At 45.8% G+C, this 24,722-nt stretch overlaps 2 protein-coding genes across 2 annotated transcripts; one reads left to right on the forward strand and one right to left on the reverse strand.

The window, feature by feature from the left end:
• The first annotated feature begins 2,722 nt into the window (after positions 1–2,722).
• On the forward strand, positions 2,723–15,141 carry BTF3 (basic transcription factor 3). The gene is made up of 6 exons (XM_044291811.1): positions 2,723–2,874; positions 7,284–7,352; positions 11,480–11,593; positions 12,762–12,963; positions 13,339–13,398; positions 14,844–15,141. The coding sequence occupies exons 2-6, from the start codon at positions 7,284–7,286 to the stop codon at positions 14,888–14,890; spliced, it is 492 nt and encodes a 163-aa protein (XP_044147746.1). The 5' UTR covers positions 2,723–2,874; the 3' UTR covers positions 14,891–15,141.
• A 1,859-nt stretch (positions 15,142–17,000) lies between these two features.
• On the reverse strand, positions 17,001–24,253 carry LOC122929312 (low-density lipoprotein receptor class A domain-containing protein 1-like). The gene is made up of 4 exons (XM_044282834.1): positions 24,223–24,253; positions 23,030–23,173; positions 21,073–21,195; positions 17,001–17,436 (listed from the first exon to the last, which is right to left on the reverse strand). Exons 1-4 carry the CDS (start codon positions 24,251–24,253, stop codon positions 17,300–17,302), a joined length of 435 nt encoding a protein of 144 aa, XP_044138769.1. The 3' UTR covers positions 17,001–17,299.
• Between the last annotated feature and the right edge of the window lie 469 nt (positions 24,254–24,722).

Here is a 24,722-nt window from a genome sequence, read left to right on the forward strand (position 1 = left end):
GGATAAGGAGGTTTTCACTTCCTCATGGATCATGGACCTCAATTCATTAAAGAAGGAAGGCTGTTCTTCAGCGATAACGCTAGAGATGCAGTCCTTGCAAAGTTTTTTGCGGTAGTCGTCCGGAAGCCGTTTGAGGCAGGACACACACTTAGACTGTTTTCAGATTTTTTTCTGGGCCTCCTTAGCGACCTGGGAAGAATAACCCCCATTAGCCATGTTAAGTATACATGGAGCTAAAACAGTCAGAAGCCCCAAGCCAGAGATGTGGAGGAGGAGGAACAAGCAACCTGGTACAGTGTCTAGGAACAAGTAACAGGGCGAAAAAAGCGCTTCCCCACAGGGGAACTTACTGCAGGCGGCACAGAAGGGTCTCCAGGGGAGCGGAGTTCAGTCGACATGACTGCACGCTGACTCCGATGTACGCCGGTACACTGAGACGTTCGCCACTTGCTGGCGCCGAAAATTTGAATAGGAGACGCTTACTAAATGACGTCACTTCCCTCGTCCATCCGGAAGTGACGTCTGCCGCTTTCCTGAAGCGCTTAGGTGCGCACCCGGCGATAGCCAAGCAGGCCCGGCGGGAGATCGCGACCCGGGAGCAGGCTCACATATTATAATGGAGCGAGGCCTCCCTCCTTCACCCCTGCCCAGCATTAGTACGAGGAGGGCAGGGGGAACACCAGGTAAGGTGTAAGGAAGTTACCGTCTTCAACTTCATCTCCCCACAGGGAGATTCTCTCTGCCCCTGTCCTCTGTAGGGACAGGAAAACACTGGTGCTGGTGGTGGGAGGGGGGGGGGGGGGATTTAAACCCTCTCTCTGTTCCTGCCCCTACAGAGGTCAGGGGTCAATCTACTTGTAGCCGTCGTGGTGATGAGGTGGAAACACGCAATTTGCCATTTTTTTGTCACCTTGTCCCCCCAAAAAAAAGGACAGGACTGTTCCATAAAATGCACGTGGGTTTTTTTGCATTTTTTTTCTATTATTTTTTTCTGCGTAGTATCGAATGGTATCGAGTATCGCAATACTTTTTTATGGTATTGAAATCGAATCAAAATTTTCAAAGTCAATTCCCATAAAACTTTGTTCTAAGGCCTCTTTCACACGACCGTATGGCTTTTTCAGTGTTTTGCAGTCCGTTTTTCACGGATCTGTTGTTCCGTTTTTTGTTTCCGTTGTGTTTCCGTTTCCGTCCAGTTTTTCCGTATGGCATATACAGTATACAGTAATTACATAGAAAAAATTGGGCTGGACATAACATTTTCAATAGATGGTTCCGCAAAAGCGGAACGAATACGGAAGACATACAGATGCATTTTCGTATGTGTTCTGTTTTTTTTGCGGAGCCATTGACTTGAATGGAGGCACGGAACGTGATTTGCGGGTAATAATAGGACATGTTCTAGCTTTCAACGATACGGAAAAACGGAATGCACACGGAGTACATTCCTTTTTTTTTTTTTTTTGCAGAACCATTGAAATGAATGGTTCCGTATACGGAACTCAAAAAACGGCCCATAAACGGGGACGGGGACGGGGGGGGGGGGGGGAATGGTTGTGTGAAAGAGGCCTAATACTGTACGGAGCAGGAGCTCTATACAGTATTAGAATGTATTGGCTCCGATGAGCCGAAGTTATTGTCTCACGAGACTTCACATAATAACTTCATAAATCAATTTGTACTGTAAAAATCAATTTCCCGAACTGGGGTTCGGTTCCAAGGTACCACTTCCACACTGATCGGGCCCTGGATAACTGGGATGGGTGCCCTGTGGTGTATTTGTAGCATTAATCAGTGATGGCGAACCTTTTAGAGACTGAGTGTATCACAAAGTGCCAACATGGCAGTTTATCCTGAATACTACAGTCCAATATAGTATATCTTCCATGTACTTTATCATTTAGCTATATCAGCCTGCCTACATTCAGTGCGCCCTGCGCTGATGAATGGCAAGAAAGGTCTAAGGTATATTGGTACACCATAGACTTTTTCCAGAGTGCGGGTGCCCACAGAGAGGGCTCCGAGTGCCGCCTCTGGCACCAGTGCCATAGGTTCGCCACCACTGCATTAGATGTATATAGGTACAGTAGGGTATATTGGCACTCGTTGGTTGCAGTTCTCTGGGTAGGCACGTACCAACCACGTGTGCACCTGGAAGAAGAACCTGCCAGTAGGACCCTGTTCTCACAGGTTGGACCCGTCTATGAAGACGTCTCATTCCATCTCCTCCTCTGTAACAGAGGTCAGTGTTAGGCGCTGTTCACACTCTGAGCGATACATCAGTTGCGTGTCACCCATAGGGCCACGCTGTAGAAAATGGCTGTCGTGGATGTTTTTATCGTATGCCTATGTACAGCAGACTACTCTTTCCTGTACAGCAGAAAAAAGGGTTATGCCAAGAGGACGATGTGGTTAAGGAGGCCCTATATTTGGTGCATGAGACAGTAACTTTCCCAGCGCATACACTGACATCCGCAAGTGTGAACAGCGCCTTACATGAAAACTCCCAACTTGTGCACATCTCAGACACAGGGAGGTAGGCAACCAATCAGATCACTGCTCTCATTTCCAAGAGGCCGCTTAAGAATAAGAGCAGGAATCTGATTGGTCGCATTCCCTCCCCAGTACAGTATACTGCTATGACAGCCGCCTGCTCCCGGCACATGTCCGCTCCGCCCGTCACCAGGAGGACGCTTCTCCTGTCTCACGGAGCAGGCTAGGCGCCGCCGGTCACGTGGGGCGCGCCTCACTTCCGGTTCTTCCTCTTGGCTTCCGTCTTGCTCCCCGCGTGTGTGCGTGCCCGGTGCCGCCGCTCTCTGGAGGCCTTTAAACCCGCAGTGCTCCCCACACACACCCGCCTGCCGGCTGCAGAAGGTGAGGGGCGATGCTCGGGCCGTGCTGGGCCTGGTCGGGTCAGGGTATGCTGCTCTTGGGCTGGGGGATATGGGCAGAGCGCTGCTTCATGTCACTGGGGCTGTCATGCTGGACCTTGTAGTACCACCAGCTCTGGGGACTATCCTGGTGCGCCAGTAATAATGGGTACTCCTGTGCGGGTGTTATGGTGGCAGGCCTGTAGCACGGGGGGTGGGCAGGGGCCCCTGGTACCAGGCCTGCACCGGGGGATGGGCAGGTTGCAGGGTCAGCTCTTCTGTGTGCCAGGCTGGTGACTTAATTGACCAGTTATCAGTGACCATTGGTGATGGATGCCCATGGGCATTAGTCGCCTTTACCTTGCTAGCTCCTGCCATAGGAATGTATGGGCACTGGCAGAACCTCCTTTCATCTACTGACTGATGGTCTAGTTTATTCAGTCTGGGAAGCGCCCCACATGATGGGACCACATGTCCCAGACCTCAGGTCTATACCATACACATGACCTGATGGAAGTACAGGAACTGCCAGCATCGTCCGCCATTGCTGATATCAGAGGAGCAGGAAATGCAGCAATCACATAACCTGCTCATGTGAAGTCTTTGTTCACATATCACTTTTCCCCAGAGGCGCGTGTTTGACGTATTGTGCAATATATCTTTACCCTGTAGGTGACGGATACCAATGTATGGCATCAGGCACAGGCTACCATTGGACATATAAATATATATTGGATGGTAGGCTTCAATGTAATGTATGTGGAGCCTAACCCACCAGCCTGACCAGTTCTCGCAGAGAAATGATTGGGATCCATTGTGATGTGTGTGTTTTGGCTCTAAGCACATGAGAATGTGGAGTACAGATCCCACATATACTTTCTATGGACCCGTACTCCACATGCTCGAAAGCTGAAGGAGTGACTGTTGGCCAAGAAAGACAAAATTGCTGTAGTCTTGCACTAGAGGACTAGTGTGTGGAGAAGACTTAATTACTGTCTTATAAACCCCAAACCTGTATCCCCAACTATAATCAGCCCATATGCACCATAGAACAGAACACTAATAGAAGTACAGTCCTGATCAAAAGTTTAAGACCACTTGAAAAATAGAAAAAAAATCATATTTAGCATGGCTGGATCTTAACAAGGTTCCAAGTAGAGCTTCAGCATGCAACAAGAAGAAATGGGAGTGAGACAAAACATTTTTTGAGCATTCAATTTAATGAAAACAACAAATAAACTGAAACAGGGCTGTTTTTCAGCTGATCAAAAGTTTAGGACCACACCTCCCAAAAAAAAACTACCCCCCCCCCCCCTTCCCCCCAAAAAACAGAAATCCAACTTCCAAACATGAACTCAGTAATGAGTAGCTCCGCCGTTATTGTTTTTAACTTGGAAAAAAAAATTTCGGCATGCTTTATGCAAGCGTTTCCATGAGGTGAGTGGGAACATTTCTCCAAGTGGTGAAGACGGCCGCACGAAGGCCATCTACTGTCTGGAACTGTTGTCCATTTTTGTAAACTTCCCTTGCCATCCATCCCCAAAGGTTCTCAATTGGCTTTAGATCAGGAGAACACGCAGGATGGGCCAAAAGAGTGATGTTATTCTCCTAGAAGAAATCCCTTGTCCTGCGGGCATTGTGTACTGTAGCGTTGCCACACAGACGAGGGCCCTCAGTCATGAGGAATGCTCTCTGCTACATCTGGACATAGCCAGCGGCCGTTGGACGCCCCTGCACTTCCTGAAGCTCCATTGTTCCACTGAAGGGAAAAAGCACCCCAGACCATTATGGCGCCCCCTCCACTGTGGCGCGTAGAAAACATCTCAGGTGGGATCTGCTTGTCATGCCAGTAACGTTGGAAACCATCAGGACCATCAAGGTTACATTTTTTCTCATCAGAGAATAAAACTTTCTTCCACCTTTGAATGTCCCATGTTTGGTGCTCTCTTGCAAAGTCCAAATGAGCAGTTCTGTGGCGTTCAAGGAGACGAGGTCTTTGAAGACGTTTTTTGTTTTTGAAGCCCTTCAGTCTCAGATGCCGTCGGATGGTTATGGGGCTGCAGTTAGCACCAGTAAGGGCCTTAATTTGGTTCGAGGATCGTCCAGTGTCTTGACGGACAGCCAATTGGATCCTCCGGCTCAGTGCTGGTGAATTTCTTTGGGGTCTTCCACTTCACTTTTTTGTTCCATAACCCTCAGGATCATTTAAGAAATTCCAAATGACTGTCTTACTGCGTCCCACCTCAGCAGCGATGGCGCGCTGTGAGAGACCCTGCTTATGCAGTTCAACAACCCGACCACGTTAAAAAAGGAGTGTGTGTTTTGCCTTTGCCATCACAACGTGTGACTACCTGACAGAAGACGACAATGAATCCAAATCTTTGCACAAATTCAGCCTTTTAAAGGCATGTGGTCCTAAAATTTTGATCAGCTGAAAAACTGCCTGTTTCAGTTTATTTGTTTTCATTAAAATGAATGCTCTAAAAATGTTTTGTCTCACTCCCATTTCTTGTTGCACGTTGACGCTCTACTTGGAACCTTAAGATCCAGCCATGCTAAATAGGATTTTTTTTGCCATTTTTTTTCAAGTGGTCTTAAACTTTTGATCAGGACTGTATATGTGGTACAATAATAAATAACAAGCTAATCGCACATCTATTATGGTTATAGTATCAAATTTTTATTAAACATGATTAGCATACACCAGCGAAGTCCAACCGACGGCCCGCGAAGCTGTGTCATGCGGCCCGTGCGACTCCCTGGAAAAAGTCTAAGGTGTACTAATACGCCTTAGGCTACTTTCACACTTGCGTAGAGAGCGGATCCGTCTGGGGTCTGCCCAGACGGATCCACTCATAATGCAGACGATGGATCCGTTCAGAACAGATCCGTCTGCATTATATTGTAGAAAAAATTCTAAGTGTGAAAGTAGCTTCAGACGGATCCGTCCAGACTTTACATTGTAAGTCAATGGGGGACGGATCCGTTTGAAAATTGAGCCATATAGTGTCAAATTCAAACGGATCCGCCCCCATTGACTTACATTGTAAGTCTGGACGGATCCGTTTGCCTCCGCACGGCCAGGCGGACTCCTGAACGTTGCAAGCAGCGTTCAGGTGTCCGCCTGCTGAGAGGAACGGAGGCCAAACGCTGCCAGACTGATGCATTCTGAGCAGATCCGCATCCACTCAGAATGCATTAGGGTTGGACGGATGCGTTCGGGGCCGCTTGTGAGAGCCTTCAAACGGAACTCACAAGCGGAGCCCTGAACGCAAGTGTGAAAGTAGCCTTAGACTTTTCCCCCCACATTCATCAGCGCACGATGCTGCATGTGCCTGAAATGGCCAATAGCAAAGCTCCTTATGCAAGGAGCTTTGTTATTGGTTGGTATAGGCGGGCGCCAGAGCTATACAGGTCCTGCCGCAGGGGAAGCCGGCGGGAACTGGAAGGAGGAGGGGCCGACTCCGGGGGTGGCTGTTGTAAGGAGAGCGGGGCGCGCTGCCCGAGGACCCTGGGAAACATGACAGGGGCGCTGGAGAGCTAAGGAGCTGCGGACTCATGTGACTGGTCCCCATTGACCCTACTCCCCCCTCCTCCTGTCACCCCACTAGTGACCCTGCTCCCCCCCTCCTCCTGTCACCCCACTAGTGACCCTGCTCCCCCCTCCTCCTGTCACCCCACTAGTGACCCTGCTCCCCCCTCTTGTCACCTCACAGGGAAGAAGCTGAACAGACTCCACCGACTATGATGGGATCTGTTCAGTTTCCGTTCGGGATTTGTCTTTTTACCGGACATACAAGGCTTTTTTGTCTGGTTTTTCGACAATCTCCAGCAGAGGCTCCAAACGCAGATTTGAAGGCCTACGTTTTATGTATTTTAGTAATGCTCACATGTGCCCCCTCACAGTGTTTGCATTTCTTTCTGGCAAAGCTACCTGGTTCTGGCCTGCAAAATTTATACCATGTCTAGTGCGGCCCCCAGACGAAAAATGGTTGGGCACCACTGGCATACACAAATTAAAAATGTTAAAAACACCAACATAGTGGTGGTGACCACATGGCAGGATAAATGCAATAAAGTGCAAGTGCAAAAAGTATTTTTAGGGAGGTACATAAATAAGTATTATATACACACAGCCTAATGGTATGACTATAAATGGTACAGCTCAAATAACATGTACAAAATAAGCGACGCAGTATAATACAAAGTATATATGCAGATATCTATAGTACTAACCAAAGAATTGTGTCCAGCCTTAGGTCAAACCACCACTACGCCCCGACACACGTTTCGCCGTCAGCTTTCTCAAGGGGTTACTGTCTTAGTCTTTCTCTTATACATTGGTCAGTTCACTCGCATCTGGAACACTAACAGTTCTGGAATCATCGTATCTTGTCTTGTTTTCTTTTTCAGATGAAAGAAAGTATCATGAATCAAGAAAAGTTAGCAAAGCTTCAAGCACAAGTCCGCATTGGTGGAAAGGTAATTGTTTTACATAAATTATATCAAAATATAAACATTTAAGTGGCTTCTCATCCCTCAAAGTGAGAGCCTTGCATCTCCCGCTGCCACTTCTGGAATACTTGGAGAGAAGAGATGACTATACGCATTTAGGCCTCTTATGTACAAACACAACATTTTCCAGATGTCCAGGATGATCAGAGAATTATTGGTCTTTGGTGGCAAACGCTACTAAAGTGTCCCTGTACTTCCTAGAAACGTATGATATGTCATAGCATTGTATCAAAGGGTTTGATTGGTGTGAGTGCTCTACTCGTTGCTGAAGATGAGCTCAATAGAAGGTCTATGAGTCCATCTCCTGCAGCAAGGAGAGAGGGCGCTCTGTGTCCGCACTCTCGTCTCCTCATTTTAGCAATTGATGAGGATGTCTGCCCTCAGACTCCTCATTACAACCTTTGATGTTGGGATGACACAAAAGTTTAAGCACAGAGACATTTTAATGCACGTGTCAAATTCAAGGTCCGCCATGTTATGTGGTCTGCGTGAGGTTGTTGAAAGACAGAGAACCGCCGCTGGGAATAGGGATTTACTATACCCGGTGGCTGTCCCTTTAGGTGTCAGGGCTGTGCTGGCACCAGTTGCTCATGATGTCACAGTATCGTGGAAAGACGCTGTGTTACGCCATCCTCAGAGGCAAGATGAGCGAAGCATGGGAGCTGCCTGCAGCCTCTGCCCGGTATATCTCTGACGACATGGTCTGGAGTCTAGATAAGTACAGGTACACCCGTCTTCCCCAGTAATATGAATGGTTTAGCTTCATAGGACTGCACCCAACATCAAATCTGTACTGTTATCACTTTGTTATCTGTGATGTTACATAGGACTGCAGGTGACATCTGCTACATTATCTGTAGTGTTTACATAGGGCTGCGCTGCAGACTCTGGTGCCTGAGTTCTGGAAGCTGGCCCTTTGAAGGCAACCATAATGCTGATGTGGCCCTTGGTGAAAATGTTGGACACTCCTGCTTTAATGTATTCGGATAATGCAGCCCCCTCTCTTGTAAAAGCTGGAAACTGTAGGTATCGGGGCAGGCCCCTGCGATGTTCAGTTCTAGCATGCTTTTTTCTAGCACAACTACTTGGGTGGTTGTTACAAGTGTTCCCTTTGAGTGTCATGATGTTTTGCTCTAGGCCAATGCTGCATGGAGACAGCTGCAGGCCACAGGACTTCCCTGATGTCCACAGCTGTCACTGGCCACCATGCCGTGGGGGGGGGCTGTACTCTAGGTGGCGATTCTCACATGATCAGCGCTCTGCTTTGGTCATTTGGGTTTTTGTTGTAAAGTAATAATTGTAATTTAACCAAACTAAGATTTTAAAGTGAGACCTGAGCCTGCGGCAGAGCTGGGCTTTACTGTGGTCAACCGTTTACAGAACTGACCTGCGGTGAACTACTCCTGATGAGAATACACATGTATTCTGTCCACAGCATTCACAGTGCTAGATATCCTTTACATGGGCCGAGAATCGCATAGATATGGGGTCATTTATCTAACGGGTGTAAAGTAGAACTGGCTTAGTTGTCCATGGCAACCAATCAGATTCCACCTTTCATTTTTGGCAGCTCCTTTGGAAAATAAAAAGTGGAATCTGATTGGTTGCTGTGGGCGGCTAAGCCAGTTCTCTTTGCACCCGTTTGAACACTATTGTGGTCATTTATCATAGTAACGCTCATTAGCAATGATCGGCCGGTGTACATGTACCACCGATTAGCCGATGAACGAAAGTAATGGTTTACCGGCAGCAGATCATGCTGTGTGAACACAACCAGCATATGGGGGGAGAGCAAAGGCATTAGCGATCACTCCTCCCCATACTCTGGAGGAGATTGCTGCATGTAAATGCACTGGTCTCCTCCGTCCAGCTTCCTTCCCGACAATCTGCTGTAATATTGTCCCGTATAAAGGGAACCTATCGCCTCCCCAAACCATCCCAAGCCGCCAGCAGCGCGTTTCTGATGATTCCTTTCTTCCTGAAGGCAGATGCCGCAAAAGTACTGAAAACTTTGTTTTATCCCCTGCCCGGCGTGCTTCTCTAGTCATGCTTGAAGTCAAGGGGGCAGCGGCCTCCTTGCTTCAAGTCACGGTAACTGCGCCCCCTTCGCTGTGACTGACAGCGCTTACGCAGAGAATTCAGCTTCCTTTGCCGAACAGCCGGCTGTCAGTCACAGCGAAGGGGGCGTGGTTACCGTGACTTGAAGCAAGGAGGCCGCTGCCCCCTTGACTTCAAGCATGACTAGAGAAGCACGCCGGGCAGGGGATAAAACAAAGTTTTCAGTACTTTTGCGGCATCTGCCTTCAGGAAGAAAGGCATCAGAAACGCGCTGCTGGCGGCTTGGTGGGGGGGAGCCGCCAATAGCAGGCCGCGACGGGAATGAGCCTCCCTAGCATCGCGGTATCTCCTTTCAGTAATACATGAGGAGATAAGGAGAGATCCTAAATCTGCAGTATTACTACAGTTGTAGTGACATAGATCAGAGATAGCTACGATAACTAGGGTGAGAGCCCTTAGGCCTTATCCACATTTGTTCTTGATTTTTTCTTTTTTTTTTCTTTTCTGCCCGTGGGTCTGGGAAAAAAAAAATCGCTAAGACATGTACTTGATGCGAACCAAACCTGTCCATGAGAATCGGACACAACACTGATGGCATCCGTGTTGCATCCTGTTTTTCACTGAAGACTGATAGGAGATTCTCTGGAAATTAATTTTTAGCAGAGCTACATCCATGGATTACTGGTGATACAAGGACGGTAAAAATGGACACATGGACCAAACGCAGATCCTTCAGACGCACACTCGAAAATGACACAAAAATGTGGACGAAGCCTAAGAATGGGGTCACATTATTTTCTGCGTGATAAATGTGCATTTTTTTTTCATGCGTTCTTTTTTTACCAATGGGTATTCACTTCACCAAAAGCTGCATTTTTAGTTTGAGGTTTAACACTGATTTGCACACAAACGCGCAGACTTACATCAAGGTTTTTTTTTTTTTCCTGCATCCCATTCACTTGAATGGGAGATTCAGCACTGATTCTGCCCCAAGATAGAACATGCCGCTTCTTTTTTCCACACTCTACACTGCTGCTTCCCATTGAAATGAATAGGGGGGCCGTATTGAGGTGGTTTTTGGAGCTGATTTCGAGGCAGAAACGCTCCAAAATCAACGCCCAAAACCTGTGTGAACTGGCCCTTAGAGTTCACATCAGTCATTTTTCAGTTGTGATCAGTCAGAAAAAGAAGGGATCCTGTACATCAGATATGTACATTTTGTTTGAGCCATTTCTGAGATAAATTTTTTTTTTTTAATGGAAAAAAATTCCTGGAGGGCAAACGCCCCCCACCGTCTGAAATAACGAATCTGTGGCGGAAATGGCTCAAACTGATGCAAATAAATGATGCACAAGATCCTTTTTTTCCTTTCTGTTCTTCTGACGGATCACAAGAACGGAAAAATAACAGTAGTGTGAACCCTTACTTGCGTGCAAAAGTTGGCTGGTGTGTTCTTGCCGTTTTTGCATTTCTTTAACCCATGCTGCACTGAATGTAGACTTGCACTATGTACGATCTTACATCTCACCAAGTTTTTGTTGGCTAGATTTTATTTGCTGGAGGTCTCAGCTTTTAGTCGCAAATTTGAATATTGGTCCAAATTTTGCTAATCATCGTTTGCTGCAAAGTTGCATGAAGTTGGTTGTGTGCTATATATTTTTATATATAGTATATTTTACACTCGGTAATTGTAGATTTTGATAACCCAGAAGCTGTGTACAGTATACATTTTTAACAAATCTGGATGATCATGTATTGCACGGTCTTACATCTGTAGATGTACATGCTTGTGGCATATGAGCTGTACACCTCATGGCATTGTGCGTCACACCGAGCCTGTTCTTTGTCTATATTATCCATTTATATGGCCGTTTTCGGATGCACTGTTGAGGTGACTAAACCTTTTGGAGGGTGTAGTTATAGACGGCTTTTTCTGTATTCCAGGCTTACGTAACAAATTCAGCTTTGCTTTGTAACAGGCATATGTCCTGTAAATGTCTGCACTGTTAATATTTTAATTTTTTTAATCTCTTCAGGGAACAGCCCGCAGAAAGAAGAAGGTCGTCCACAGAACAGCTACTGCTGATGACAAAAAACTACAGTTCTCACTGAAGAAGCTGGGTGTGAATAACATCTCTGGCATTGAAGAAGTGAGTGATTAATTTTCCATCCTTCGCAAGGTTATATTAAATGGGTTTCCAGGGTTAAATATTGATGACCTATCCTCAGGACAGGTCATCAGTATCGGATCAGTGGTGGTCCAACACCCCTTCAGCCTCTTCCCCGACCTGTGATGTCATATGTCAGTTGCATGGCCTTTGTGCAGCTCAGCCCTATTCAAGTCAATGGGATTGGGCTTCAGTACCCAACACAGGTGCAGTGCTTGGTATAATCTGAAGTGGCCACAGCGCTCGTCTGACCTCCGTGGCCCTTTCATATAGCTGACGGTGGTGCAGGAATTGGATTCATATGTGATATGAATATTGCCGCAAGTCAAATAAAAACCTGAATCGACCTAATTGCAAACTGAATAAGCTGTAGTTTTATTCTTTACTGTCCTATTCTTGTCCATTTTGCGGACAAGAATAGACAATTATATTTATGGCTGTCCGTGCCGTTCCGCAAATTGCGGACCACATCCGTGGTCCCATCCATGTTTTACAGACCTGCAATTTGCGGACCACAACACACACCGGTCATGTGCATGTAGCCTTAGTCTGAACTTGTAGACTTGTAATTCTCCTCCATCTTCCCCCTTGTAATACACACTGGGGCTCATTTACTAAAGACTGGTGCTGGTAGAATCCTCACTGGAGTAAGCATGTGTGCCAGAAACTGAAACCCATACCATCTAGCAGCTGGCGTAGATGCCTTATTTCTGGTGTAAATCATTGTAAATGTGTCTGCCCGTGGTGGCTTTTTCTGCTAAGCTCCACTCAAATGGTTTTTTTCTCTTATCCAGGAGCACTTTGATGGTGCCAGGCAGTGACAAAATAGTCATGCCTGGTCCTGTCAATCAAAATGCAGAGGGCGCAGCAGTTGCAGAGAGATCGGAGCCTCTAGGTGTAATGGCAATGCCTCTGTTGCTCCAAGAGGCTCATTTGCGTATATTAAAACCTAATTTCTCTCGGCAATGCAGGCCCATGGGTACAAATCTGCTGACAGATGCCCTTTAGGGTCCATTCACACGTCCGTAGTGCATTGCGGATCCGCAATACACCCAGCCGGCACCCCATAGAACTCCTGAGGATAGTTCATCAATAAATATAACTTGGACAACCCCTTTAAATTGATTTACACTTGTGTTTATCTTTCTAGGTAAACATGTTTACAAACCAAGGAACAGTTATCCACTTCAATAATCCTAAAGTTCAGGCTTCCTTAGCTGCCAACACCTTCACCATTACAGGTCATGCTGAGACCAAGCAGCTCACAGAGATGTTACCTAGCATCCTGAACCAGCTTGGAGCAGATAGCCTCACCAGCCTGCGGAGACTTGCGGAGGCCTTGCCAAAACAATGTAAGTAGACCTCTCGTTGTTCAGCTTATTGTAGCACGGTGTGTTTGACATTGGCCTGTAGTATACCGGGTAAATACATTCACTGACTGCAGGGTCATATCATTTAGTCATGGTCAATATACTCTGCTGCGTGAAAACACCACCTTGGTGGCACAAAGTGTTGTCTACAGTGCAGCTATTTAAAGCAACCTCCTGCTGTAACATCAGTAACTGAATTGCCGGTTGAAAAACTGTAGATTTGGTAGCCATCATGTGTCGTCGTCCGTCGTTGTCAATCTATAATAAGCTGTGTGACCGAGCTGTGAAAAACTGAAATAAATGTAATTGTATTACTGTGTTCTCGTTCTGTTTCATACATTAATCTGCTTCCTCTAGCTGTGGACGGAAAAGCACCACTTGCTACTGGGGAGGAAGAGGAGGATGATGAAGTTCCAGGTAAGCCTTTCTAAGCATTAGACTCCACTTGGTCATCATGCAGGTCCATTTTGTGTAAATCTGTAATAGAGAAACCATGAAGGTACGTGGAGCCCTTACTATACTTTCTGCTGCCACATCAGGTGGACAACGAATGGAGACGGCTGTGCCACTTGCTCAACGTTTTCCATAATCTCCATAGAAGTGAATAGAGTGATGTGCAAATACACAACCAGCTCCCTATTTATTCTCCGCCTGGATGAGGCAGCAACGTCGGAGAGCAAGCGAGGGATTCTCAATATAATCCCACCTAACCAACCTATGGCATATCCTGTGGAACACCCCTTTTTAAAAAAAAAAACATTTCCACTGACTAATAACACTTCGCAACAATGATTTTGCTACTGAGAAAAAAAAACGTGATTTATACTAAAATGAGCGCTCTGATTCCAAATATGAACTCAGAATTTTCCTGACATGTCTAGATTTTAACCCCTTAAGGACCCTGGGATTTTCCTTTTTTAGTTTGTTTTTCACTCCCATAGTCCTGACTTATTTATTTATTCAATTTTCCCATTCACATAGCCTTGTGAAAGAGGCCATCTTCAGAGCTGTATCTGAAACCTAATGGCATGGACCAAAAACAAGATTGTATTGAAATCTGTCAGTGCTTGACTCCAGAATATGCATAAACTCCAGAAAACATGCCATCTGGATTGTCATCAGTATTGCTTCAGTAATTCATCCGGATTTAGATGCGTATTAGGCTACTTTCACACTTGCGTTTCTCTTTTCCGGTATTGGGATCCAGCAGAGGATCTTGATACCAGAGAAAATGCTTCCGTTTTGTCCCCATTCATTGTCAATAGGGACAAACGGAACTGAACAGAATGGGGGTGTACCAGAATGCATTCCGTTCCATTTGGTTGCGTTCTAATACCAGAGAGCAAACCGCAAGCTGCGGTTTTCTTTCTGTCATGGGACGCAGAGCAAGACGCTAGTTCCACAATGCAAGTCAATGGGGACAGATCTGGTTTCTTAGACACAATAGAAAACTGATCCATGGCTATGTTAAAGATAATAGATGCAGACGGTTGTATTATCAGTAATAGAAGCTGCTGATCCCTGCCGGATCCAGCAAAAGCGCCAGTGTGAAAGTAGCCTTACTTCCTTCTGACATTTTTGATGCGCAAAGAAGCACAAAACTAGGACATGGAAAATATACACCCATGTGAATATCCCTGTTCATTTACATGATCAGCGTATTCTGCTATACGCAATACACTTCATATACAGATATTAAACAGACTTTAATACGCTTATTCAGGTGTTTTCCTATAGACTTCTCTCCTTACAAAACACTTATGTTGTACTCTAACTTCTTGCTGTTTTTACAAGCCGACAAAACTCTTTGAAAGCCAAAGAAAGCCCTTTCTGATGTCCTGTATCTGTTAATCTCTCTACAGAACTGGTTGAGAACTTTGACGAAGCTTCTAAGAACGAATCTGTCTAAACTGAAAACCACTGAGGAACTTGACTCTGAACAGATGGACAGAGCTGCTATTTTATAGTGTCACTTGCCTATTTGTGTTAATAATTGTTTTTTTTTCCCCCCTGTTTCCACTTAATGAGATTAAAGATGGGTTCATTGAAAAATGTTCAATATGTAGCAGCTCTGCTTCAGTACCTGCTCTCATGCAGACCCTGCTTTTACAGCCTTGTTTAACTGAACACGTCTGGAAATAAAGATTATTCCACAATAAACTTTAGGAGAATTGTTTTGTCTTCTGGCTAAAGGTTTTTTCAGCTATTAGCAGGCCCCGGTGCTTATGTATCATTGGTAAATGTTGGTAGTATGAGACATACTACAATACACAAGTGCATAATAACTTCACTAAGCGTTTATAGTTCCTAGGGGAGAGGATTTAATGTCAAGATGGACGCTGGATGTGTCAACGAGGCTTGTAATATTTGCTGAACTTAGAGCTGACTTTTTATTTAAAGGGCACAATTACCCCTCCTATAACAACTCCCAAGTGGCTATTGGGACGGAGGAAAAAAATGTCCTGGACTATGGCTAAACTGATGAAAGGTCCTCTTTCAGGACCATTAATGATGTCATTAGTGGGAGGAGCCCAGGAGCAGGAAAACTATACGGCCGGCACTAGTGTAGGGAAATCTGAGTTTTTATTAGTGTTTGTGTAGCAGAGCTGTGTGTCAGACAAATACCTAAAAATAATCTAGCACCACAGCCATGACTGGAGACACATTTATTTGGATAGGTATATTTAAAGGGGTTATCAAAGTTCTATAATGCACCCCATACATCCAGGCCCCTCACACAGATTGTACTTGCCTCGCTCCCTGACACCTGCGTCACCTCTCATACTGGCATGGTGGCTGCTGCATCTCCCTGTTGCACGGGGGGGCAGCTAATAGCATGCCGCGACGATAACAAGCCTCCCTAGCATCACCCGTGCTAGGGAGGCCCGTTCGCGTCATGGGCTGCAATTTGGCAGCATTGATACGGACCCATTCATTACAATGGGGTCTCAAAAGATGCAGACAGCACATGTTGCTCCGTTCTGTGGCCCTGCAAAAAAGATGGAACATATCCTATTCTTGTCCGTTTTGTGAACAAGAATATTCATTTCGATAATGGGCTGCCCATTCTGTTCTGCAAATTGTGAAACGCACATAGGCGGCATCTGTGATTTGTGGAGCGCACAACGTGGTGCAGTTGTGAATGAGCCCTAAGGGTAACAGGAGCTGACCAAACTATTGCCCCCCGCCTCCTACACCCCAAAGTTACGGACCTTGACCCCCTCCAATTCAATAAACATTCCCTTCAAAGAAGACCTAGAAAATATATTTCCTAATTTTCTGTTGTCTAAACCTGGGGTGCATCTTAAAGCGAAAAATATGGTATATAGCGCCAACATATTCCACAGCGCTTTACAATCGGGGTCCATGTACAATCAGTCATAAATAACATAGCAACAAACAAGTCAACAACTCAAATGAGGGCTCAGTTCACAAGTGCTTACAATCTTAGGCCTCTTGCGCACAAATGGTGTGTGGCCGTATTGCGGCCCGTGTGCACTCCTCATCACTGATGTGGACCCATTCACTTGAATGGGTCCGCAATCACGGATCGGAAGCACTACGCAGTGCTTCCGTGGTTTTTCTGTCTGTGCCTCCGCACTGCAAAAAAATAGAACATGTTCTATTTTTATGTGATGCGGATGGATCACGGACCCATTCAAGTTGAATGGGTCTCGATCCTTCCCGGCCACCGCACGGACGTTGCCCGTGCATTGGGGACTAAATAGCTGCCCCCAATGCAGGTAACAGATGCACAATGTTCGTGTGCAAGAGGCCTTAGTCAGCGGTGACGAACCTGCTCCAGCAACTAATCCTAGAGGTCAGATTGTTGGAGGACAAGCATGACATCGATTAGAAGACGCCCACCCACCTCATCCCGGCAATTAGTGTTTGTCTTTTAATGTTCCTTCATATTAACCATATTCAGCAGGTGAAATACAGTAACTTAAATATCCAGCCTGCTTTTTACCCTTCAAGCCAAGTTGTAATAGCAGACTCGGCCCATAGATGAGTGTGGCGCTCCTCCTGGAAGGAAACAGAAGTGGTTTTCTAATACCAGCCCTTTAGGGTCGTGGCTGTATGTGCAGGATCGCATTCATCATGGTCACAAGTCCTGAACGATTCCCACATATTACACTGGAGGAATAATAGCGGGACACTTGAGACAGTTTGCACTCCCTGTAGAAAATGTTTGGTCGTCCTCGTTTTGGTGAGCAGTGTATGAGTTGTGCTACGATGGAAGCAAAGCTGTTCTAAGGCTGACAGGTTGACCATTCCCAAGGGTCTTCCATCATTGAATAGTCTGTATTGTGCAGTCTCAAAGACAAGAGGTTTCATCGCTCCAGTCTATGCAGTCCTGAATGCTATCATTACAGCGGGTGTTTGGGATGCAGTCACAATCCGTGAAGAAGACCGTGTTACATCTCCAGCCTGGACACGGAGGGCAGCGAAGTGCTGGAAAATAGAATATAGTTATGAAACACGTGTGTATGAAGACACAGGGTGATCCTGACGCTTCAAGTGTTCAGCCAATTAAAATCTACTGTCTACGAAGTTATTATTGAATGTGGGCTTTGCCTTTTGGCTCCAGGGTCTGCAATGTTTGACCAGCTGCCTTAGGCCTCATACACACCAAATGTGTTATCGGTCCGCAGATCTGCAAAACACAGACACCAGCAGTGTGCATGCCGCCATTTTATTTTAACCTCCTTTAGAAATGTCCGATCATTGTCTTCAAACTGACTTTTTGAAATGAATGGGTCTATATCCCTTCCGCAAATAAATGCAGATTAAAAATATAGCCGTATGCATGGGCCTAAGGCCTCTTTCACACAACCGTTTTTTGCATTCCGTATACGGAACCATTCTTTTCAACAGTTCCGGGGAAAAAAAACGGAATGTATCCGTATGCATTCCTTTTCCGTTGAAAGATAGAACATGTCCTATTATTGCCCGCAAATCACGTTCCGTGGCTCGATTCAAGTCAATGGGTCAGCAAAAAAAAACAGAACACATACTGAAATGCATCCGTTTCTGCGGAACCAGCTATTGAAAATGTTATGTCCAGCCCAATTTTTTCTATGTAATTACTGTATATGCCATACGGAAAAACGGAACAGAAATGGAAACAAAAAACGGAACAATGGATCTGTGAAAAACGGACCACAAAACACTGAAAAAGCCATACGGTCGTGTGAAAGAGGCCTATGGGATATCCCTAATGGTCCATTAACACGTCCACAAGTGTTTTGCGGTCTGCAAATTGTGGATCCGCAAAACACGGACACCAGCCATGTGCATTCCACATTTTGCGGACCGCACATGGCTGGCCCTATGATAGAAATGCCTATTCTTGTCTGTGGCTGCTGACAAGAATAGGACATGCTCTATCTTTTTTGCGGGGCCGCGGAACGGAACTACGGCACTACACTGTGTGCTGTCCACTTAATTCGGAACGGATGCGGACCCATTCATACGGACGTGTGAATGGACTCTTATAGACTCCTGTATGCCAAATGAAGATATAGGGGCTCATTTATAAAGACCGGCGTTTTAAATGCCGGCCTTAAAAAAGCTCCATCACTGGCTGAGGATCCGCCAAAGTTGTGAAGAGGCATCGGCCTCTCCATAACATCGGCGCATCCAGCGCCAGTTCTAGATGTAAGACCGCTTCCTTGCTGTCTTACATTTAGACCATTTTCTACGCCTAAACCAGGTATAGAAGATGATGAATGAGACGGGCCTGCCGGCCTGTCCCCTTCCCCATCCACGCCGTGCCCACAATTTTAGACTTGGCGTGAGCAGGGCAAAGTAGCAGATAGTGGTGCAACTAACTGTTGCGCCGCCATCTTCAGCTGAAATGCGCCTTATTTAGCTGTATTTCAGAATAGTAAATGACCCCCATAATCTCTAAAGCCAAAATATGGTGGATATATACAGGTCCTTCTAAAAAAATTAGCATATTGTGATAAAGTTCATTATTTTCTGTAATGTACTGATAAACATTAGACTTTCATATATTTTAGATTCATTACACACCAACTGAAGTAGTTCAAGCCTTTTATTGTTTTAATATTGATGATTTTGGCATACAGCTCATGAAAACCCAAAATTCCTATCTAAAAAAATTAGCATATTTCATCCGACCAATAAAAGAAAAGTGTTTTTAATACAAAAAAGTCAACCTTCAAATAATTATGTTCAGTTATGCACTCAATACTTGGTCGGGAATCCTTTTGCAGAAATGACTGCTTCAATGCGGCGTGGCATGGCGGCGTGGCATGGAGGCAATCAGCCTGTGGCACTGCTGAGGTGTTATGGAGGCCCAGGAGGCTTCGATAGCGGCCTTAAGCTCATCCAGAGTGTTGGGTCTCGCGTCTCTCAACTTTCTCTTCCCAATATCCCACAGATTCTCTATGGGGTTCAGGTCAGGAGAGTTGGCAGGCCAATTGAGCACAGTAATACCATGGTCAGTAAACCATTTACCAGTGGTTTTGGCACTGTGAGCAGGTGCCAGGTCGTGCTGAAAAATGAAATCTTCATCTCCATAAAGCTTTTCAGCAGATGGAAGCATGAAGTGCTCCAAAATCTCCTGATAGCTAGCTGCATAGACCCTGCCCTTGATAAAACACAGTGGACCAACACCAGCAGCTGACATGGCACCCCAGACCATCACTGACTGTGGGTACTTGACACTGGACTTCAGGCATTTTGGCATTTCCCTCTCCCCAGTCTTCCTCCAGACTCTGGCACCTTGATTTCCAAATGACATGCAACAGTCCAGTGCTGCTTCTCTGTAGCCCAGGTCAGGCGCTTCTGCCGCTGTTTCTGGTTCAAAAGTGGCTTGACCTGGGGAATGCGGCACCTGTAGCCCATTTCCTGCACACGCCTGTACACGGTGGCTCTGGATGTTTCTACTCCAGACTCAGTCCACTGCTTCCGCAGGTCCCCCAAGGTCTGGAATCGGTCTTTCTCCACAATCTTCCTCAGGGTCCGGTCACCTCCTCTCGTTGTGCAGCGTTTTCTGCCACACTTTTTCCTTCCCACAGACTTCCCACTGAGGTGCCTTGATACAGCACTCTGGGAACAGCCTATTCCTTCAGAAATTTCTTTCTGTGTCTTACCCTCTTGCTTGAGGGTGTCAATGATGGCCTTCTGGACAGCAGTCAGGTCGGCAGTCTTACCCATGATTGCGGTTTTGAGTAATGAACCAGGCTGGGAGTTTTTAAAAGCCTCAGGAATCTTTTGCAGGTGTTTAGAGTTAATTAGTTGATTCAGATGATTAGGTTAATAGCTCGTTTAGAGAACCTTTTCATGATATGCTAATTTTTTTAGATAGGAATTTTGGGTTTTCATGAGCTGTATGCCAAAATCATCAATATTAAAACAATAAAAGGCTTGAACTACTTCAGTTGGTGTGTAATGAATCTAAAATATATGAAAGTCTAATGTTTATCAGTACATTACAGAAAATAATGAACTTTATCACAATATGCTAGGTTTTTTAGAAGGACCTGTAGAGGTGTAAGCAGAGAGGCTACTCATCTGAATATATAGGTGGGCTATAAAACATGGAGCATAGATTTTTTGGTAAAAATATTTTAAAACATTGTGGTTTTTAGTAGATAATTGTACCCCCCTTCCCCCTTTCCATAAAATAATTATGCATTGTGACCTTGCTCTTTTATTCCTCCCGGAACTATTTCAGTAAGGCCTCATGCACGCGCAAAACACGGATGGAACCCGTGTAATTTGCGTAACGGCACGGACAGCCATTGATATAACTGCCTATTCTTGTCCGCAAAATGGACAAGAATAGGACAGGTTATTTTTTTTTTTTGCGGACCACAGAACAGAGCAACGGATGCGGACAATACACGGAGTGCTGTCCGCATCTTTTGCGGCCCCATTGAAGTGAATGGGTCCGGATCCGAGCCGCAGTGCGGATGTGGACCGAGACAACGGCCATATGCATGACGCCTAAGGTATGTTCTCATACTTCTTGCCAGTACACGGCCTGACATTGTCTAAACTGATGCTAGACTTGATTGTGGCTGCATACGCTTTGGGATGTGTTGACATTAGTGATACCTGTTTCATCGGAGCAGTCTCCGCAGTCGTTCTTGTTGTCACAAAGTTTATCAATGTAGGTCCACGATCTCTTGTTTGCACACTTGAATACCAAGCCTTCTGGAAGACTGTTTGGTACATTCCCTGTTTGAATGAAAAAAAATAAAATCAGGCTGGTCCAAAAGGTGAAAATGCATGTGCCGTAGGAACTGAGAATGATATTATCACGAGACGGGTACTTCAAATGCAGGCATCTATAAGGCCTCATCCACACGGCCGTTGTTTGGGTCCGCATCCGAGCCTCTGTTTTGGCGGCTTGGATGCGGACCCATTCACTTCAATGGGGCCGCAAAAGATGCGGACAGCACTCCGTGTGCTGTCCGCATCCGTTGCTCCATTCCGCGGCCCCGCAAAAAAAAAATATAACCTGTTCTATTCTTGTCCGCGCTTTGCGGACAAGAATAGGCATTTATATTGACAGGCGACCGTTCCGCAAATTGCGGAAAGCACAGGGGCGGCTTCCATTTTTGGTGGATCCGCGGTTTGGGCCGAGGCATGCAGCACTGTTTTCTGACGTTAAAGCTGAGAACAATAGGCAAACAAAGACTAAGAGGCCAGTGAACGCTTAGCAGTGGATGCAGAGGGCCAGCGTACTGCCCCCTGATCTTTTTGCCACATCCACAGACCTTATGAAAAGGATGTGACGGAAGCGCTGAGGATGACAGACCTGCAAAACATTGACTAACACCCAAAACCTTGCTGATAGTGGCATCTTAAACAGCGATGGCCAGTTCGCAGTGTTCGCCAACAAACACATGCGGGCTGCCATCTTAACTCACAAGTCCGGCAATGCACAGGTAAGCCCTTACCTGTGCCTGCGCCGTGAGCCGGTCTGAAACAAATGCAGTCATCGGGAGCAGGCAATTCTGAGAACATGTTCTGCAAACTGGCCATCACTGATCTTAAATGCTACCAGGAGAGGATTGGCCATAGACCTTACAGGGAGATTTTCCGGTGGGCCGATGCCCAGGGGGCTGCCTGAGCCCTCCTCATGGCCACTGGCCAGTGGAAGATTTTCAGGATGTATTTTGTGCTGCTGGCAGTATTTTGTGATGGACTGTAGTATTTGGCTCTGTTGGGGAGGTATAATGTGCCACAATATGGTATTGCTGGCTCTGACTGCCATCAATTTGGACCCAACTACAAAAGAGGGCCACTTTTAGTATTTTTTCCCGGGCCACTTTAAGTTCCCAGTCCACCCCTGACAGCTACTGCCAATAAAACATGAAAACAATTCTAAAAACTGGGAGATGATGGAGTAAGTAGTTGTCTAGGGCAGCATTGCAAAAGACAAAGTTAGGACCTAGGCAGGCGCAACTCTAGGACACCACTGAGGCAAGGGCGCAATTAAAAGGATTTTCCAAGACTGTAATATTGATGACCTATCCTCTGTATAAGTAATCAGTATCTGAAGGTGGGGTCCGACACCCGAGACCCTGCGAATCAGCTGTTTGAGAAGGCACTGGTCGTGCATTGTATAGCGGCTGTGCTTGGTATCACGCTAGGTCATCAGTTAAAGTCTCTTAAAACCCCTTTAATGGTCTTATCACAAAACAAAATTTCTCTCTCCTGCCAACTGAATGCACTGTCTAAGGCCATATTCTCACATACATGTATGTGATGACACCAGTGACAAGATGGTCAGTGGTTCATTCATGAGGGATCCATGTTTGGTCCGTGTGTCTTTTTTTGCCCTCCGTGTCATCCATATTCCATGGACAATGCTCAGTGCCGCATCCGTGTTTTTTAACAAACCCATAGATTATAATGGGGCAAAGGCTAGTGGGATGCACTATGAAACCTCTGCCTTGGGCTTCTCCCACCCTTCGGTCAGTACTTACAGGCACTCACTTTATGCCTGCTGCACTCAGCCAACATTTTCTATTTCTAAACAGTCACTAAATACTGTCAAACCAACCGCAGTATCTTGTAGATTCATCCTCCCCATGTCCGCAGTCCACTTTCCCGTCACATAGTGCCGAGGCTACAATGCATGTGGTTCTGTCATCACATAGGAAGCCAGCTTGGCCTGAGGATGCTTTACACTCACGTGTAAGAAAACCTGGCGGAAGAGAAAAAAATAAGACGACCGGAAGTTAGACAAATTGGAAATAAAATGACCATGTAGTAAATGCCACATGTACTGTAGTATGTAAAGAAGATCCTTATCAATACAGGTCCATTAGCTTTCTGTAAAACTGAAGATAAGAATGTTGGACTGTGAACCCAGTTGGGGACAAGAACTGTGCCATCTTTGTAGCCTGACAGGAAGTGTTCAATTACCCTGCAGCGTCTCCACAGGGGAAATTAAACATTACACTGATTGAAATCAATGGGTTGTCTGTATAATGCAGGACAAGACAGGTCCTCCGGAGCAAGAGACACTCTTTGTAGAAGCTCTCCACTTTGACCTAGAGATTAGGAACCTAAGAATGAACCCCCCCCCCCCCGAGAGGAATATATAAAACTGGGTTTTCCAAACTGGAGAATACCTTTATTTTTGGTCTTATATATACCTTTGGTATATATATAATGTACGCAGAAGCTTATGTATACTAATGATGTTTACGCAATATTTTAAACATATGTTGATATCGATTTTTTATCTTTTTCCGTACCAGAACAAACTAAAGGGAACCTGTCACTGAGGGTAGCATGAAGTAGTTTAAGAAACATGTACTAAAAGTAAGTGGTTGGCGAGACCCAGCATCATAATCATTGCAACCTTGGCCTGGAAAAGAGTCACGGCCACCTGAGAAGAGTCCTGGTTATTCATGAGTTCCTGCTCTCCCTGCAACGTGCTGATTATTGTCAGTCCACTCCTAAGGAGAAAACTGTATATCATCAGCAGATAGCAGGGAGCGCAGGAACTCTTGAATAACCAGGACTCTTCTCAGGTGGCCATGACTCTTTTCCAGTACTGGGCTGTAATGATTAAGATGCTGGTTCTCGGCAACCACTTACTTTCAGCTCATGAGTGACACATCGCTGAGCTCAGCATGTCTGTCACTACTTTATGCGGCCTTCAGTGAGGGAAGCCTAAAGTGGATGACAGGTTCCCTTTAAATTAGTCAAGATACACCTGGAGACACAATTAAGCCATTCCTTTACCGAAGACAATTTCATAGACATCCAATACCATGTCCCCCGTCCCCCCGAGTCCAAAACAATGTAATGTAAGCTAACGACAACTGATATGTAATAAGTCTGGAGAAAGGGATGCGAATTGGATCCACATTACGTGGAGATGTCCGAAGCTCAGTATTGGAGTTGGGGTTGTTGGATATATTAATGTACCCTATCATGTTGCATACTGGGTGACCTGTCATTAGTGAAAATTAGAAGTCAAGCGAGAGTTACAATAGTTGAGTACCATACAGTGGTGTATCTTGGTTTTGTGCTGCCTTAGGCGAGACTAAACTCGGGCACCCCCCTAACGCGCGGACGCAAAAGGCAGGGGAGGTCGGGAGGAAGTCAGGAGGAGGAGGAAGTAAGTCTTTCAACTCCTTCACTAGGTGGCGCCGGCGATGCCGCTCGCATAGTGAAGGATCGGATCGGACAAGGGGCAAAAAAAATATTTAGCATATTGTGTAACTATCACTAAGCAAACA

This window comes from Bufo gargarizans, chromosome 1 (assembly GCF_014858855.1).
Source record: "Bufo gargarizans isolate SCDJY-AF-19 chromosome 1, ASM1485885v1, whole genome shotgun sequence".
Lineage (NCBI taxonomy): Eukaryota > Metazoa > Chordata > Amphibia > Anura > Bufonidae > Bufo > Bufo gargarizans.